Genomic DNA, 20,056 nt, shown 5'->3' on the forward strand with positions numbered 1-20,056 from the left:
ATTATCTCTAAGGTGTGTGTGTGTGTGTGTGTGTGTGTGTGTGTACGCACAATGATGACTCCACTGGATAATCTGTCGACGTGTCCTTAATTAAGCAAGGCACTTAAATCTAGTTGCTCTGAAAAGGTGTGTCTGATAAATGACTACAATTTAATGTAAGCAGTTTTTCAAGCCACATCATGTTTGCTGAAATCCTGCATCTACTAGCACTCACTTCTGTCATCATGAAGTAATTTAAGAGGCTAGTTAGGGATCATATCACTTCAACCTTACCTTGACACACTAGACCCACTTAACTTGCTAACCACCCCAATAGCACTGCAAATTACCCTATCCCATCTGGAAAAGAGGAAAACCTGCGTCAGAATGCTGTTCATTGACTATAGCTCAGCAATCAACACCATAGTACCTCCAAGCTCATCATTAAGCTCGCGGCTCTGGGTCTGAACCCTGCCCTTTGCAACTGGGTCCTGGACTTCCTGACAGGCTGCCCCCAGGTGGGGAAGGTAAGAAACCACACCTCCACTTCGCTGATCCACAACACAGGGTCCCCACAAGTGTGTGCTCAGCCCCCTCCTGTACTCCCTGTTCACCCTTGGCTGCGTGGCCACGAACGCCTCCAACTCAATCATCAAGTTTGCAGACGACACAACAGTAGTAGGCCTAATTACCAACAATGACGAGACAGCCTACAGGGAGGAGGTGAGGCGGAGTGGTGTCAGGAAAATAACCTTTCAACAATACGAAGGAGCTGATCGTGGACTTTAGGAAACGGCAGAGGGAGCATACTCCTTCCACATCGACGGGACCGCATTGGAGAAGGTGGAAAGCTTCAAGTTCCTTAGTGTACACATCATTGACAATCTGAGTGTGTCTACCCACACAGACACTGTGGTGAAGAAGGCGCAACAGCGCCTCTTCAACCTCAGGAGGCTGAAAAGATTTGACTTGGCCCCTAAGACCCTCTGAAACTTTTACAGATGAACATTTGAGAGTATCCTGTCAGGCTGTATCACCGCTTAGTACAGCAACTGCACTGCCTGCAACCGCAGGGCTATCCAGAGGGTGGCACGGTCTGCCCAGTTCATCACCCTACCTGCCCTCCAGGACACCTACATCACCCGATGTCACAGGAAGGCCAAAAATATCATCAAGGACATCAAATAACCGAGCCACGGCCTGTTCATCCCACTTCCATCCTGAAGGCGAGGTCAGTACAGGTGCATCAACACTGGGACCACGAGACTGAAAAACAGATTCTATCTCAAGGCCATCAGACCGTTAAATAGCCATCACTAGCCGGCTACCATCCACTTACTCAACCCTGCACCTTAGAGGCTGCTGCCCTATATACATAGACATGGAATCATTGGCCACTTTAGTAATGGAACACTAGTCACTTTAATAATGTTTACATACTGCTTTACTCATCTCAAATGCATACACTGTATTCTATTCTAAAGAATTTAGTCAATGCCACACTGACATTGGTCATTCTAATATTTAATATTTAATTTGTGTGGATTGTTGTGAATTGTTAGATACTACTGGACTGAGTTAGGAACACAAGCATTTCGCTACACCCGCCTTAACATCTGCTAAATATGTGTAAGTGACCAATACATTTGATTTGATTTACTCTAAATCAAGTTATATCTGTCTACAACCATGGGTCCTCCTCATTCCCAACCCTGGCTATGCTATTCCACAAAATCATGAAGCATATTTTCAATGTTACTTACATCTCTATTCATAAAAATATGAACAGAAAAGCTAATTTTTACACCTCTTCACTTAGAAAGTGTGATATGTCCGAATTCAAAAAGCATAAAGCTTAGTTCACTTTTTATATATTTTAATTATTTTAACTACAACATGATAGCATGTAGTTTAGGCTTAACAGCCTTCTACAGTATGTAGGTTCACAACCTTTTCAAACAGAAACAGTATATTGGCTCATTCATCCCCTCCTCTCCCCTGTAACTATTCCCCGGGTCGTTGCTGCAAATGAGAATGTGTTCTCAGTCAACTTACCTGGTAAAATAACGGATAAATAAAAAAATAAAAAAACCTGTATTATAGGGAAGACAGGTGAGTAAGCGGTGAGAAGCAGATGCTTCTAATCAGCATTGCGATTCATCTGACAATCAAGGATATGGCTTCTCTGGTCTACCTGTAAATGTGGTACCATCACAATGTCTGCGTTTCCACAGGATGCCCAAATGTGATTATTTTTTTCTCCACTAAATTGTCTTTTGACCAATCACATCAGAGCTATTTTTTCAAAGCTGATCTGATTGGTCAAAATACCAATTAATACAAAAATATCAGAATTGGGCTGCCTGTGTAAACACAGCCAAATAAATACCGAAATACAAGGTGAGGGAGCATAAATTCTATTAAAAATATATGTGGACAGTGTTATTGCATAAGAGTACACATTTCTTCACTTCTCTGGCTTAAGGTTTTCTAGAGGCATTCAAAACCCAACGCTCAGTTCCATATCAAATACTTTAAGAACTTAACTTGTACTTTCAGCTCCTAGTGGAGCGAATACCCTTAAGGATCAGATACAGAATGTGTAAAATATCTTAATAAATCATATTTTCAGAACACAAAAACATTCATTAACGTATTTACATTAGCAATGACAATTAAATACTGGGATTGGAATGGAATAATTTTACACTCTATATTATGTACATTTCAACAAATGATACAAAATAAACGTTAAACAAATTATTAACCCATGGGAGAAAAGATACACACATAAAGTGGGGCAAAAAAGTATTTAGTCAGCCACCAATTGTGCAAGTTCTCCCACTTAAAAAGAGGCCTGTAATTTTCATCATAGGTACACTTCAACTATGAGACAAAATTAGATTTTTTTTTCTCCAGAAAATCACATTGTAGGATTTTTTATGAATTTATTTGCAAATTATGGTGGAAAATAAGTATTTGGTCAATAACAAAAGTTTATCTCAATACTTTGTTATATACCCTTTGTTGGCAATGACAGAGGTTAAATGTTTTCTGTAAGTCTTCACAAGGTTTTCACACACTGTTGCTGGTATTTTGGCCCATTCCTCCATGCAGATCTCCTCTGGAGCAGTGATGTTTTGGGTCTGTTGCCGGGCAACACAGACGTTCAACTCCCTCCAAATATTTTCTATGGGGTTGAGATCTGGAGACTGGCTAGGCCACTCCAGGACCTTGAAATGCTTCTTACGAAGCCACTCCTTCGTTGCCCGGGCGGTGTGTTTGGGATCATTGTCATGCTGAAAGACCCAGCCACGTTTCATCTTCAATGCCTATGCTGATGGAAGGAGGTTTTCACTCAAAATCTCACGATACATGGCCCCATTCATTCTTTCCTTTACACGGATCAGTCGTCCTGGTCCCTTTGCAGAAAAACAGCCCCAAAGCATGATGTTTCCACCCCCATGCTTCACAGTAGGTATGGTGTTCTTTGGATGCAACTCAGCATTCTTTGTCCTCCAAACACGACAAGTTGAGTTTTTACCAAAAAGTTATATTTTGGTTTCATCTGACCATATGACATCTGACCATATGACATTCTCCCAATCTTCTTCTGGATCATCCAAATGCTCTCTACCAAACTTCAGACGGGCCTGGACATGTACTGGCTTAAGCAGGGGGACACGTCTGGCACTGCAGGATTTGAGTCCCTGGCGGCGTAGTGTGTTACTGATGGTAGGCTTTGTTACTTTGGTCCCAGCTCTCTGCAGGTCATTCACTAGGTCCCCCGTGTGGTTCTGGGATTTTTGCTAACCGTTCTTGTCATCATTTTGACCCCACAGGGTGAGAACTTGCGTGGAGCCCCAGACCGAGGGAGATTATCAATGGTCTTGTATGTCTTCTGTTTCCTAATAATTCTCCCACAGTTGATTTCTTCAAACCAAGCTGCTTACCTATTGCAGATTCAGTCTTCCCAGCCTGATGCAGGTCTACAATTTTGTTTCTGGTGTCCTTTGACAGCTCTTTGGTCTTGGCCATAGTAGAGTTTGGAGTATGACTGTTTGAGGTTGTCTTTTATACTGATAACAAGTTCAAACAGGTGCCATTAATACAGGTAACGAGTGGAGGACAGAGGAGCCCCTTAAAGAAGAAGTTACATGTCTGTGAGAGCCAGAAATCTTGCTTGTTTGTAGGTGACCAAATACTTATTTTCCACCATAATTTGCAAATAAATTCATAAAAAATCCTACAATGTGATTTTCTGGATTTTTTTCTCATTTTGTCTGTCATAGTTGAAGTGTACCTATGATGAAAATGACAGGCCTCTCTCATCTTTTTAAGTGGGAGAACTTGCACAATTGGTGACTGACTAAATAATTGTTTGCCCCACTGTATATATTAATAAATTTGCATGACCACAGTATATTACAAAATACAGTGTTATTGAACAAAAATGGCCAAATCAATAAAATGGTGAACTTGGATGTAAAGTTCTCCTTTGGAAGTTCAGCAGATTTAAGGCAGAAAGTTGAAGAGGTTCCAGCAGACCAACGTCATCAACAGGCCTGGAAAACAAACAAACAAACAAGAAAATGATGATTATTTTTCAAAAGGTAATTTCAACACTGACACCTACTGGTTGAGTCAAGTGGTCATCAACAGCCTCAAAAGCATTATATCCTACAGACCACGGTGCAATGACCAGACTGTACAATGACCACACAGTACAATGTCCACATTGACTAGACTGTACAACGATCACACAGCACAATGATCACACTGCACAATAGCCACAGTCCACAATGACCACAGTGTAAAATGACCACAAAGGACAATGACCACAGTGTACGCTGACCACACTGCACAATGACCACACTGCACAATAACCACAGTGTACGCTGACCACAGTGTACGCTGACCACAGTGTACAATGACCACAGTGTACAATGACCACAGTCCACAATGACCACAGTCCACAATGACCACAGTCCACAATGACCACAGTCCACAATGACCACAGTCCACAATGACCAAAAGTGTACAATGACCACAGTCCACAATGACCACAGTGTACAATGACCACAGTCCACAATGACCACAGTGTACAATGACCACAGTCCACAATGACCACAGTGTACGCTGACCACAGTGTACAATGACCACAGTGTACAATGACCACAGTCCACAATGACCACAGTCCACAATGACCACAGTCCACAATGACCACAGTGTTCAATGACCACACTGTAAAAAGACAAAACTGCACAATAACAACACTGCACAATTAAGACATGGCACAATGATCAGTCCTCAATGACCACACTGCACAATGACCACAGTCCACAATGACCACAGTGTACAATGACCACAGTCCACAATGACCACAGTCCACAATGACCACAGTCCACAATGACCACAGTCCACAATGACCACAGTCCACAATGACCACAGTGTTCAATGACCACAGTCCACAATGACCACAGTCCACAATGACCACAGTCCACAATGACCACAGTGTTCAATGACCACAGTCCACAATGACCACAGTGTTCAATGACCACAGTCCACAATGACCACAGTCCACAATGACCACAGTCCACAATGACCACAGTGTTCAATGACCACAGTCCACAATGACCACAGTGTTCAATGACCACAGTCCACAATGACCACAGTGCACAATGACCACAGTCCACAATGACCACAGTCCACAATGACCACAGTGTTCAATGACCACAGTCCACAATGACCACAGTGTTCAATGACCACAGTCCACAATGACCACAGTGTTCAATGACCACACTGCACAACGACAACATTGAACGATAACCACAATGCACAATGACCACACAGCACAATGACCACAGTTCACATTGACCACGGAGTACAATGACCACACAGCATAGTGACCACACTTCACATTGACCACGGAGTACAATGACCACACAGCATAGTGACCACACTGCTCAATGACCACAGTGTACAACGACTGATGTCCACAATACCACACTGTGTACAATGACCACACAGTGTACAATGACAACACTGCATAATGACCACACAACACAATGACCAAACAGCACAATGACCACAGTGTGCCATTAACTCAGCATACAAAACCACAGTCTAAAAAGACCAGTCTACAAAAACCACAGTCTACAATGACAAGTGTACAATGACCACAAAGCGCATTGACGACACAGCACAATGACCAAACAGCACAATGACCACACAGGACAATGAAAACAAAGGACAATGACCACAAAGGACAATGACCAAACTGCACAATAGCCACAGTGAACAATGACCACAGTCCACAATGACCACAGTGTTCAATAACCACAGTCCACAATGACCACAGTCCACAATGACCACAGTCCACAATGACCACAGTCCACAATGACCACAGTCCACAATGACCACAGTGTACAATGACCACAGTCCACAATGACCACAGTCCACAATGACCACAGTGTACAATGACCACAGTCCACAATGACCACAGTCCACAATGACCACGGTCCACAATGACCACAGTCCACAATAACCACAGTCCACAATAACCACAGTCCACAATGACCACAGTCCACAATAACCACAGTCCACAATGACCACAGTGTACAATGACCACAGTCCACAATGACCACAGTCCACAATGACCACAGTCCACAATGACCACAGTGTACAATGACCACAGTCCACAATGACCACAGTGTACAATGACCACAGTCCACAATGACCACAGTCCACAATGACCACAGTCCACAATGACCACAGTCCACAATGACCACAGTCCACAATGACCACAGTCCACAATGACCACAGTCCACAATGACCACAGTCCACAATGACCACAGTGTACAATGACCACAGTCCACAATGACCACAGTCCACAATGACCACAGTGTACAATGACCACAGTCCACAATGACCACAGTCCACAATGACCACAGTGTACAATGACCACAGTCCACAATGACCACAGTCCACAATGACCACAGTCCACATTGACCACAGTCCACATTGACCACAGTCCACAATGACCACAGTCCACATTGACCACAGTCCACAATGACCACAGTCCACAATGACCACAGTCCACAATGACCACAGTGTACAATGACCACAGTGAGTGATAAATGACCAAAAGTCGACTTCACTCACCGTGAAAAAGGGGTTTCCTACAGCTTGAGGAAACCTGACTGGAGAGGCCTGTCAAAAGTGTGATGGAGGGAGAGCCAAGATCACCTGCAGGAGAAGAGCAACACATTTTGCAAAGTTACAGAACACTTCCTCTTTCCTAGGTGTGTGTGTGTGTGTGTGTGTGTGTGTGTGTGTGTGTGTGTGTGTGTGTGTGTGTGTGTGTGTGTGTGTGTGTGGTGTGTGGTGTGTGTGTGTGTGTGTGTGTGTGTGTGTGTGTGGTGTGTGTGTGTGTGTGTGTGTGTGTGTGTGTGTGTGTGTGTGTGTGTGTGTGTGTGTGGTGTGTGGTGTGTGTGTGTGTGTGTGTGTGTGTGTGTGTGTGTGTGTGTGTACAAGCTCTCTTACAATATGCAAAACAGCTGTGTCAGCATAGTCAACAAATGTACATTTTAAATAGCATTTTATGGTAGACATAAAAGCATTTATTGAAGAAGACGCACTCCTGAATCTTACCATTATCCTCAACAGATCCTCGGACAAAGAACACTTTTTGAAGACCAGTATCTATTACACATCTGGGTGTTAGGGTCAAGGTTTTGAGCAAAAGTGGAGTCAAATTATCAGGGATGATGAAGTTCAATTGAAGTATTTTTATATAAGGATCATAAGCAAGTTCTTTGTCCGTTACCTCCACCTGAAAGAAAAGTATGAAATAATCAAACTATTAAATAATGGAAGTTCAAACAGGACTGTCATGTGCTCCTGAGTAGAAGTAATCCTCTGTATATGTAATTTGTAATATCACTAGAGACTTAAACTTACTAGTGTTTTGTTGATAAATGTGGCTCCATTGTAAAAGGCGTTTTGAACAGTAAATGTTCCACTTTCGTACACCACAATCACTGATTCAAACTGAAAAAATATCAACAATATTCATCATTTTTTGTTGTTGTAATTAATGAAGTATGTTTTGGTGATGAATGGAGAGGTTCCTGTAATGTCTAAGTATCTGATTTATGAGGTTCCTGTAATGTCTAAGTATCTGATTTATAAAAGGTTGATATGGGTTGCCATACACAAGGTCACTGGTTTGAATCCCATCCTAACATTAACAAATGAGATTTACTTGCCTTTATTTAACCAATCCCTAAACATACTTGCTTAAACCTTAACACTCCATTGCTGTCCTTTGAATAAAATGATATAAGTAAAACTGGATGTGTTGTGTTACCTTGATTTGATTAGTTAGCATTTCACTGATGATCCCCAGGTACCCCTTAGGTGTGTCTGCAGGTGCACTAATCTCCACTATGAAAGGAGGGTAGGTTGTGACAGAGATGTAGGTGCATTTCCTGGGGTCATCTCTAACATCGCAGCCCATTGGTCTAGAGTAGCGCTTTCTTTCTCTCAAACTCTGTGCGTAAAAAATAAATCAAAAATATTATATATACTGTATATATACAGTGCATTGGAAAAATACTCAAACCCCTTCCCTTTTTCCAAATTTGGCTACGTTACAGCCTTGTTCTAAAATTTACTCAATATTTTTTTCCTCTCATCAATCTACCACCTAATGGCAAAGTGAAAACAGTGTTGTTGTTGTTTACATTTATTACAAATTAGAAACAGAAATACCTTGCTAAAGAAAGTTTTCAAACCCTTTGCTTTGAGACTCGAGATTGAGCTTGGGGGCATCCTGCTTCCCTTGATCATCCTTGAGATGTTTCTACAACTTGATTGGAGTCTACATGTGGTAAATTCAATTGATTGGATGATTTGGAAAGGGACACGTCTGTCTACATAAGGTCCAACTGTTGACAGCGCATGTCAGAGAAAAAACCAAGCCATGAGTTCAAAGAGCTCCGAGACAGGATTGTGTCGAGGGCACAGATCTAGGGAAGGGTACCACAACATTTCTCCAGCATTGTAGGTCCCTAGGGCACAGTGGCCTCCATCATTCTTAAATGGAAGAAGTTTAGAACCACCAAAACTCTTCCTAGAGCTGGCCGTATGGCCAAACTGAGCAACAGGGGTAGAAAGTCCTCGGTCAGGGAGATGACCAAGATCCCGATGGTCATTCTGACAGATCTCTGGAGTTCCTCTGTGGACATGGGAGAACCTTCCAGAAGGACAACCATCTTTGCAGCACTCCACCAATCAGGCCTTTATTGTAGAGTGGCTAGACTGAAGCCAATCCTCAGTAAAATACACAATACATCCCACTTGAAGTTTGCCAAAAAGCACCTAATGACTCTCAGGCCATGAGAAACAAGATTCTCTGGTCTGATGAAACGAAAATGTAACACTTTGGCCTGAATTCCATGCGTTACGTCTGGAGGAAACCTGGCACCATCCCTACGGTGAAGCATGGTGGTGGCAGCATCATGCTGGGGGGATGTTTTTCAGCGGCAGGGACTGTGAGACTAGTCATGATCGAGGCAAAGAGGAACAAAGTACAGAGAGATCCTTGATGAAATCCTGCTCCAAAGAGCTCAGGACCTCAGACTGTGGTGAAGGATCACCTTCCAACAGGATAACAACCCTAAGCACACAGCCAAGACAACGCAGGAGTGGCTCTGAATGTCCTTGTGTGGCCCAGACAGAGAGACCTGTGCAGTAACAATCCACATCCAACTGTGTAGTAACACTCCACATCCAACCTGACAGAGCTTGAGAGGATCTGCAGAGAAGAATGGGAGAAATTCCCCAAATACAGGTGTGCTAAGCTTGTAGCGTCATACCCAAGAAGACTTGAGGCTGTAATCGCTGCCAAAGGTGATTCAACAAAATACTGTGTAAAGGGTCTGCATACTTATGTAAATGTGATATTTCCATTTTATTTTACCTGTATAAATTAACAAACATTTCTAAAAACCTGTTGTTGCTTTGTCATTATAGGGTATTGTGTGTAGATTGACGAGGGAAAAAAACGATTTAATACATTTTAGAATAAGGCTGTAATGTAACAAAATGTTTTAAAAAATCAAGGGGTCCAAATACTTTCCGAAGGAACTGTATACAGATTTTTGGGGGTTTTGACATATATACACTTTGGGCCTTGACTAACCCTGGACATACAGCCTGACCAGGAAAATCTCAGCACTTAGTGACAGTACAAAATTGGCACCACTTCATACTACTGATGACAGAATATTCTGTCCTGCGTCCTCTCACGCGACACAGAGTCACGATTCAAATACATGCCGAATCGTTACAACCTTGGCTTTAAGCACAACATTTTCGTCCCTGTGTGACAAAGAGAAAGTGGTCCTGTTTAATTTCTATGAAATTAAACTTTTTCATGTTGAGAGCTAGCGCAACACTAGCGCAACACTCAACAATGCCTGCTAAATTGAATTAAAATAGTACAAGTACTATGTATCTATACTTGTGTCTGAGGACATTACCGTAAGTCTAAGAGGAGTTGTAGCAGTAGCAGTAGTTGGAGTTGTTGACGTATTAGGAGTCAGAGGAGTAGGACTAGGAGTAGCAGATGTAGGAGTCATAATTGTGCTGTTCAGAGCTGTTTGGGATAGGTCCAGTAGATGTTGTGTTAGGAGCTGTAGTTGTTGTAGTGGGAGCTGTAGTTGTTGTAGTAGGAGCAGTGGTTGTTGTGGTTGGAGATTTAGTTGAGCAATAGTTGTTGTTGTAGTAGGATCAGTAGTTGTTGTAGTAGGATCAGTAGTTGTTGTAGTAGGATCAGTAGTTGTTGTAGTAGGATCAGTAGTTGTTGTAGTAGGATCAGTAGTTGTTGTAGTAGGATCAGTAGTTGTTGTAGTAGGATCAGTAGTTGTTGTAGTAGGATCAGTAGTTGTTGTAGTAGGATCAGTAGTTGTTGTAGTAGGATCAGTAGTTGTTGTAGTAGGATCAGTAGTTGTTTTTAGAGCTCGGTTTACAGTCACACTAGGCACTGCAATCCAAAATACACTGGAGGTCTGCATAAATGTTGACCTTGAATAGGAAGACGGATAATAGTACCAATATTAGACTGCACACAAAATTCCTGCACTGTTCTCAAATGACCCATGTTTTTCAAAATCCCATGGTTGTAGGATTCCCAGTGCTCATTCCATCCTGATTCTGCAGATCATCCATTTCTGGAAAACCTGGGAGTTTTGGGAAAGTTTCTGGAATTTTGCAACCCAGAGCAAACATTTAGAGGCTCATCACTGGGTAAAACTAGTTTAATCAACATTGTTTCTCATCATTTCAACCCCAAATATCTATGTGATGACACTGAATCACCATAGAAAATCGAATGGGTTTGGAGGAAGTCATCAACTTAAGGTCATTTCGACAACACAACAAAATCTAGATGCTGAACTGTTGTCTGTGCCGTTGGATAATGCACCAAAATGTTTTTATACTACAAATAGATATATAGTACCGTCGTGCTTTCAATAGGCATGGCACCTCTGCAAACATTTTTGGCAAAATATATGTTATTTCAGTTGCGTCCTACAGAAAAATAATGTAAAAAAGAACTGTGTCGTGTTTGTGATGGTTTTAGCAGAGACTTTGGTTTGCAAATTCCAGTAACTTCCAACCAGGATTTCTGGAGGACCTGGGAATTTGGGGAAAGTTACTGTAATTGTTCAACTCTAGTAGAGACTCACTTGACTATGATGTTGCCCAGTGAGGATGAGGATGGTGCTGTCCAGGTGACTGTTACTGATGATCTAGGTAGATTGTTGCTTTGACTCACCCCAGAGGCCTAACAATAAAACAACCAGTAAAGTCAATCAATAGAGGATAATGATCTTGTCACGTCCTGGTCGAAGTATTTTGTGTTTATCTTCATATATTGGGTCAGGCCAGGGTGTGGCATGGGTTTTTGTATGTGGTGTGTATATATTGGGATTGTAGCTAGTGGGGTGATCTAGCAAAGTCTATGGCTGTCTGGAGTGGTTCTCAATCAGAGGCAGGTGTTTATCGTTGTCTCTGATTGGGAACCATATTTAAGCAGCCATATTCTTTGAGTTTGTTGTGGGTGATTGTCCTTAGTGTCTTTGTTCCTGTCGCTGTGTTAGTTGACACAAGTATAGGCTGTTTCGGGTATCGTTTCGTTATTTACGTTCTTTGTTTTTGTAGTGTTTGTGTTTATTCGTGTTTACGTTGTTCATTAAACATGGATCGCAATCTACACGCTGCATTTTGGTCCGACTCTCCTTCACCACATGAAAACCGTTACAGAATCACCCACTACAGGACCAAGCAGCGTGTCAACAGGCAGGAGCCACAGGAGAAGCAACAAAGGCAGCAACAGCGGCGCAATGAGGATTGGACATGGGACGATATATTGGATGGCAAGGGTTGCTACACATGGGAGGAGATCCTGGCGGGAAGGGATCGCCTTCCATGGGAACAGGTGGAGGCAGCGAGGAGAGCAGAGGCAGCCGGAGAGAGGAGCCGGCGATATGAGGGAACACGGTTGGCAAGGAAGCCCGAGAGTCAGCCCCAAAAATTACTTGGGGGGGCTCACAGGGAGTAGGGCTACGCCAGGTAGGAGACCTGCGCAAACTCCCTGTGCTTACCGGGGGGCTAGAGAGACCGGGCAGGCACCGTGTTATGCAGTGGTGCACACGGTGTCCCCAGTGCAGGTTCATAGCCCGGTGCGGTATATTCCAGCTCCTCGTATCGGCCGGGCTAGAGTGGGCATCGAGCCAGGTAAGGTTGGGCAGGCTCGGTGCTCAAGAGCTCCAGTGCGCCTGCACGGTCCGGTCTATCCAGTACCACCTCCACACCCCAGCCCTCCGGTAGCAGCTCCCCGCACCAGGCTTCCTGTGCGTGTCCTCGGTCTAGTACCACCAGTACCAGAACCACGCATCAGGCCTACAATGCGCCTCGCCTCTCCAGCGCTGCCGGAGCCTTTCTCCTCTCCTGCGCTGCTGGAGTCTCCCGCCTGTTCAGCGCAGCCAGAGCCTTCCTCCTCTACTGCGCTGCTGGAGTCTCCTGCCTGTTCAGCGCAGCCAGAGCTGCCAGCCTGCATGGAGCAGCCAGAGCTGCCAGTCTGCATGGAGCAGCCAGAGCTGCCAGTCTGCATGAAGCAGCCAGAGCTGTCAGTCTGCATGAAGCAGCCAGAGCTGTCAGTCTGCATGGAGCAGCCAGAGCTGTCAGTCTGCATGGAGCAGCCAGAGCTGTCAGTCTGCAAGGAGCTGTCAGTCTACATGGAGCAGCCAGAGCTGTCAGTCTGCATGGAGCAGCCAGAGCTGCCAGTCTGCATGAAGCAGCCAGAGCTGTCAGTCTGCAAGGAGCTGTCAGTCTACATGGAGCAGCCAGAGCTGCCAGTCTGCATGAAGCAGCCAGAGATGTCAGTCTGCATGAAGCAGCCAGAGCTGTCAGTCTGCATGGAGCAGCCAGAGCTGTCAGTCTGCAAGGAGCTGTCAGTCTGCAAGGAGCTGCCAGTCTGCAAGGAGCTGTCAGTCTGCAAGGAGCTGTCAGTCTGCAAGGAGCTGTCAGTCTACATGGAGCAGCCAGAGCTGTCAGTCTGCAAGGAGCTGTCAGTCTGCAAGGAGCTGTCAGTCTGCAAGGAGCTGTCAGTCTGTAAGGAGCTGTCAGTCTGTAAGGAGCTGTCAATCTGCACGGAGCTGCCAGTCTGCACGGAGCCGCCAGAGCTGCCTGCCTGTAAGAAGCCGCCAGAGCTGTCAGCCTACATGGAGCAGCCAGAGCCACCAGTCAGCGTGGAGCAGCCAGAGCCGCCAGTCAGCATGGAGCAGCCAGATCCGTCAGTCTACCAGACTCTTCCAGATCTGCCAGTCAGCCAGACTCTTTCAGATCCGCCAGTCAGCCAGACTCTTCCAGATCTGCCAGTCAACCAGACTCTTCCAGATCTGCCAGTCAACCAGACTCTTCCAGATCCGCCAGTCAGCCAGACTCTTACAGATCTGCCAGTCAACCAGACTCTTCCAGATCCGCCAGTCAGCCAGACTCTTCCAGATCTGCCAGTCAGCCAGACTCTTCCAGATTCGCCAGTCAGCCAGACTCTTCCAGATTCGCCAGTCAGCCAGACTCTTCCAAATCTGCCAGTCAACCAGACTCTTCCAGATCTGCCAGTCAACCAGACTCTTCCAGATCTGCTAGTCAACCAGACTCTTCCAGATCCGCCAGTCAGCCGGGATCTGCCGAAACCACCAGCCAGCCAGGATCTGGTAGATCCATCAACCTGCCTGAGCTTCCTCTCACTCCTGAGCTTCCTCTCACTCCCGAGCTTCCTCTCGCTCCCGAGCTTCCTCTCGCTCCCGAGCTTCCTCTCGCTCCCGAGCTTCCTCTCGCTCCCGAGCTTCCTCTCGCTCCCGAGCTTCCTCTCGGTCCCGAGCTTCCCCTCGGTCCCGAGCTTCCCCTCGGTCCCGATCTGCTCCTCAGTCTAGTGGGGTTCTGGGTGAGGACTACTAGGCCATGGTCGGCGGTGAGGGTGGACTATCCAGGGACGCGAGGAGAGGGGACTAAGACATTGACTGAGTGGGGTCCATGTCCCGCGCCGGAGCCGCCACCATGGACAGACGCCCACCCGGACCCTCCCTATTGTTTTGAGGTGTGTTCGGGAGTCCGCACCTTAGGGGGGGGTTCTGTCACGCACGGGTCGAAGTATTTTGTGTTTATCTTCATGTATTGGGTCAGGCCAGGGTGTGGCATGGGTTTTTGTATGTGGTGTGTATATATTGGGATTGTAGCTAGTGGGGTGATCTAGCAAAGTCTATGGCTGTCTGGAGTGGTTCTCAATCAGAGGCAGGTGTTTATCGTTGTCTCTGATTGGGAACCATATTTAGGCAGCCATATTCTTTGAGTTTGTCGTGGGTGATTGTCCTTAGTGTCTTTGTTCCTGTCGCTGTGGTCGTTGACACAAGTATAGGCTGTTTCGGTTTTCAATTCGTTATTTACGTTCTTTGTTTTTGTAGTGTTTTTGTTTATTCGTGTTTACGTTGTTCATTAAACATGGATCGCAATCTACACGCTGCATTTTGGTCCGACTCTGCTTCACACCTAGAAAACCGTTACAGATCTTGGTACATTGATGGCAGGTAGGGCACTGATAAAAGGTAACAAACTCTTGTTTAAGGTTGGAAAATTATGGTAACTTACCCGAAAATGCCCAGGTTTGAAGCAGTAAATCTGGAATCCACCAACTAGATTTCTGGAAAACCTTGGAATTTTGGGAAGTTACCGGAATTTTTGCAACCCTACTTTTCAGCACTGTGTAGCCGGACCAGTAAAATCTCTCCTATTATTGGGCTCAAATCAGTTTCATTTGACGTATTGATGAGTCAATATAGTCCAATAAATCAGTGGGTAAATTGGTAACAGTGAAGAATATGGACAGAATGTCCTGTGCTGTATTGTAACTAGGGTTACAAAATTCCAGAAACTCTCCCAAAATGTCCCAGGTTTTCCAGAAATCTCAGTTGGAGGATCTCATGATTCAGGAGGGTAGGAGCAGAGTGGGAATCCTCCAACTGGGAAAGTTTCAGGAATTTTACAACCCTAACAGTAACTCACTGCGATCCCATTGCAAGGCACAAGAATGATCCCAGTTCCACTGCCGAGAGAGAATGTTCCCACAGCCTTGTTCTGTCCTTCCTCATGGGCCTCCAGAAGAAACCCTTTATAGGTGAAGGTTCCTGACAGAGTCACTGAGAAAGAGAGAAAGGAAGAAAGGGAGAGAGATGGAGAAAGGGAAATTGAGTGCTGAATCTCTGGATGACATGTCCTTGGACTAAGTCATGATTCCCTGCCTCTTATAGCAATCTTGTATTGTCATATTAACTGTGCTGGAATATGCTATGTGAAAAGTTTACGTCTGAGCAGGGACAGAGTGCCAAAGGTAAATTCTGGTAAATGGTCTATCTCAAATAAAATCACATGCGCCGAATACAACAAGTGTAGACTTCACCGTGAAATGCTTACTTACAAGCCCTTAACCAACAATGCAGTTCAAGAAGAACAAACTATTTACCAAGTAGACTAAAAATAAAAGGTAACAATAAAAACTAACACAATAAGCCCTGTTAAAATTTTTATTTAAATTTACTCACAAAATATTAGAAATGTCCAGACAGATTACAGTTCCCACTCCGTTCCTTCATCTGAGCCAAAACAGTATGTATTGGGTAAGCCTAATAGTGTGTTTCAACCATCTCAGTGACTCACCTTGGATGGTGTCTCCTGGCTGGAAGGTGGTCTGGTTGACAGTGACAGTGTATGGTGAGGAAGAGCTCTGCCCTTTGCTGCCATGAAAACTATTACCAGGTAGCATTAAACCACACTGAGATTTAATGGAAGATCCTCCCCCACTGAAACCCTCCACTTGTAAAGCAGTCAGTGAGAGGAAAAGGCAGAGAAAACCCATCATTTCTCTGTATAGCAGATGTGTGTGTGTGAGAGAGAGAGCAAACAAGAGTTAGGAGGACGAAAACATAGGATAAATTAATCCATTTACAAAGACACATCTATAAATGATAATATTTCTAATGAGATTATAGCCATTTTGTAACTACAAACATACAGTATATAGGTAATGTTTCCCGGGCAGTACAGACAATGGAACTCAAACACCTGTGGAAATATAAACTCTGACCTTTTGTCATTAAAGCTCTCTTGTTCATACAGAACGTTTAACAGTAGCAACAACTATATAACTAGTCATAATTACACTGTAATAATAATTACGTTGAAATAACCAATCTATAATGTTAACAAATAAAAGTAGGGAAAAACCCCTGGAATGATCTTAATATACGAGCATACATGAGCCTCCATGTTAGAAGATATTGAAACAAATACCCAGTCTTGTTCAATAGAACTTCATTAAAAAAAAGACAATTATTCAGGTGAATTGTTTGGTGCCAAATTATGTATTAGTCTATTTATTATCTATCTCTAGCATGACGTCTTAAACCCTCATTTCTAATGTTACTGAGGACGATTAGTATTATTGCTATTAAAACAACAAAAATACATTACAAAGACAATGTGAATGGGTGCTCGCATCAATGGGTGCTCTGGTCAGTGGGATGCCAGCATGGCGAAGCCCCCTGCCCAAAGGGATTTTCCAGGGCAGGTAGGACCAAGCCCTGCCTGATGCCCAGGCTGGTATGGAAGCGAGCGCACCCATATGTCACGCCCTGATCAGTTTCACCATATGTCCACCCCCCTCCAGGTGCTCGTAATCGCCATTATCCCTTGTGTATTTATACCTGTGTTTCCTGTCTGTCTCTGCCAGTTCGTCTTGTTTGTTCAAGCTTACCATCGTTTGTCCTGTCAGCTCCTGTCTTTTCCTAGCCTCTCTTTTTCTCATCCTCCTGGTTTTTGACCCTTGCCAGTCCTGACCCTGTGCCCACCCGCCTTACCCCTGCCTGTCCCTGACTCTTAGCCTGTCTGCCGTCCTGTACCTTGCTCCTGCCCTGGATTATCGACCCCTGCCTTCCTTTGACCTGTCGTTTGTCTGTCCCATGATTGCAGACACCTGTGTCTTTTGGCACTCTGAGGACGAGTCATCCCGTGATGTTTGTGATCGTACCCTGATGAGGACAGCTTGGCTGTCGAAACGTCAGTAATTAAGTTTTTGCATCTGAGCTCCTAGAGTGTGCAGCTCTCTTTTATTTTCAAGTTTTCTACTTTGCTAGCCAGCACCTCGCCTAAATAGGTGTGCGTTTCTTTTTCTTCTAGATTTCAGTGTTACGATAAACATTGTGGTCCTTCTGTAGCTCAGTTGGTAGAGCATGGCGCTTGTAACGCCAGGGTAGTGGGTTCGATCCCCGGGACCACCCATACGTAGAATGTATGCACACATGACTGTAAGTCGCTTTGGATAAAAGCGTCTGCTAAATGGCATATATTTATATATATTATTGTTACTTCATGCCGTCTGCACTTGGGTTTTACCTTGATTCCTGATACCATAACCACGACGACCAGCACACACCTCTCAGACCGTGAAACCAAAACACAAAACATATGTAACTAAACACACATTCTCACCCTGATTGGTGGAGCTCAAACATTTATACTGTTCATGTGTCTATGTATTTATTCCAACACTCATTAATTCCAACCTTTAGACAGTCACAGATCAACCCATCTTTCCCAGTAAATCATCATCCTACCATTTTCTCCTGCAACACTTCCCTCCATTCACTAGTGACTGACAATTATTTGTTAGTGTTATTAACATAGGCCTGTTAAATAGTTAGTAGTGAAAGTAGTTCATGAAAAGATAAACCATGGCTTACCAGGTTGATTTAACTTCAGCGAGACGAGTGTTGAATTGAACTGTTTCAAGGACGTGATGTACAACCGAGTGTGAATCAGAGCTTGGCACACAGAGACCATATATATCAGGTCCCACGTCATGGTAACAAAAATAAATACCTGTCTTCATCTACTTATCAAGAACTCCACTTCCTTGTGACCTGATCACACACACACACACACACACACACACACACACACACACACACACACACACACACACACACACACACACACACACACACACACACACACACACACACACACACACACACACACACACACACACACACACACACACACACACACACACACACACACACACACACACACACACACACACGCACACACACACACACACACACACACACACACGTACGTTTGACATGTTTTTGAGTGCTCTTTGGCAAGGTTCCATAGCTGTGACATGACAATAAATGTTCATGTTAAAATATCACAGTAGATTGTTGTTTATCTCGCAAAATGTTTCATGTAGCTGTTGAAGACATATAATTAACAAAGGAGGTCCTACAGTACGGTGTTATATATGGATCTTAATGTAGGTCCTGCACTATGAAGCAATAAAAGCTGCATTGTTTCCAAATATAGTTTTATTTACTTTTGACATGCCTTACGCAGGAAGAATTCCAGTCTGACTGAGTCAAGTCTGGTTGGTTTTACATTTTTATCTAATAGAAGAACCAAGTAAACAACAAATCATGCAACACATTTGGAAAACCCACAACAAGAAAGCTCTAATTAAATGTTTCCTCATTATGATTTATGATCAGAATGCAGAAGCAAAGTAACTCTACTCTTGAATTGTATTGCAACAGAATATAATCTCCTCCCCCCAAGTTGTAACGCTCGTCCTCTTCTTCTGACGAGGAGTAAGAGATATCAGACCAGTGTGCAGCGTGGTAAGTGTCCATAACGATACTTTATTTATATGAACACTAAACTACAATATAACAACGTAAAATACCGAAACAAACGAAACAGTTCCGTGTGGCACAAACACTGACATGGAAAATAATCACCCACAACCCAACAGTGAAACCAGGCTACCGAAGTATGGTTCTCAATCAGGACAACGATTGACAGCTGCCTCTGATTGAGAACCATACCAGGCCAAACACAGAAATCCCAAAACATAGAAAAAGGAACATAGACAACCCACCCAACTCACGCCCTGACCATACTAAAACAAAGACATAATAAAAGAACTAAGGTCAGAACGTGACACAAGTATACCTTTTCTTTATATTTTTTATTTCATTCTTCACCTTCTTATTTTCTAGCCTTTGGAATATGTTTTTTCCAGGACTCTGAATATTTCACCGTACTCTCTATGCCAAATTTCCTCCCCTATATGGTTTAGAAACCAAGTTGCCTCTCTTCTCTCTCTCTGCCCTCTCAGGTCCTGAAACAGTGTGGATTGTCTATAGCAGCAGACGGCCATAGAGAGGCGCTGTGTAGCTCCAGAGGCACACCCTAAAACTAGTTAGGGTGTAAAATGCAATATCAATCAACTAACAATTGCAACTCTGTTCATGTGCAGCAACTTGTTAGGGTTAGGGCCAGGTTTGGCGCTAGCTAGCATTAAACGTATCTTATAAAAAACAATCAATCTTAACATAATCACTAGTTAACTGCACATGGTTGATGATATTACTAGTTTATCTTGCTTGTC

At 44.0% G+C, this 20,056-nt stretch overlaps 2 protein-coding genes across 9 annotated transcripts in view; both read right to left on the reverse strand.

Annotated features, from left to right (window-relative positions):
• Positions 1-18,450, reverse strand: part of LOC118368940 (integumentary mucin C.1-like) — a 36,497-nt gene extending 18,047 nt beyond the window's left edge. The window contains exons 1-11 of one of the 8 annotated variants that reach the window (XM_052497456.1): positions 18,345-18,411; positions 17,998-18,037; positions 16,264-16,469; positions 15,613-15,746; positions 11,736-11,833; positions 10,527-11,070; positions 8,351-8,533; positions 7,942-8,031; positions 7,633-7,813; positions 7,144-7,227; positions 1,839-4,544 (exon numbers count right to left, since the gene is read on the reverse strand). In XM_052497456.1, the coding sequence (XP_052353416.1) occupies positions 4,495-4,544; positions 7,144-7,227; positions 7,633-7,813; positions 7,942-8,031; positions 8,351-8,533; positions 10,527-11,070; positions 11,736-11,833; positions 15,613-15,746; positions 16,264-16,465 (1,566 nt within the window). In that variant the 5' untranslated portion in view covers positions 16,466-16,469; positions 17,998-18,037; positions 18,345-18,411 and the 3' untranslated portion in view covers positions 1,839-4,494. Of the gene's footprint in view, positions 1-1,838; positions 4,545-7,143; positions 7,228-7,632; positions 7,814-7,941; positions 8,032-8,350; positions 8,534-10,526; positions 11,071-11,735; positions 11,834-15,612; positions 15,747-16,263; positions 16,470-17,997 lie in introns of those variants that run through there. The other 7 variants (XM_052497458.1, XM_052497460.1, XM_052497459.1 and 4 more) reach the window with 7 other exon arrangements.
• LOC127915517 (uncharacterized) overlaps positions 1-20,056 on the reverse strand; it is a 208,139-nt gene that overhangs the window by 185,048 nt on the left and 3,035 nt on the right. The gene's annotated exons all lie outside the window — the stretch shown is intronic.

This window comes from Oncorhynchus keta, chromosome 35 (assembly GCF_023373465.1).
Source record: "Oncorhynchus keta strain PuntledgeMale-10-30-2019 chromosome 35, Oket_V2, whole genome shotgun sequence".
NCBI lineage: Eukaryota > Metazoa > Chordata > Actinopteri > Salmoniformes > Salmonidae > Oncorhynchus > Oncorhynchus keta.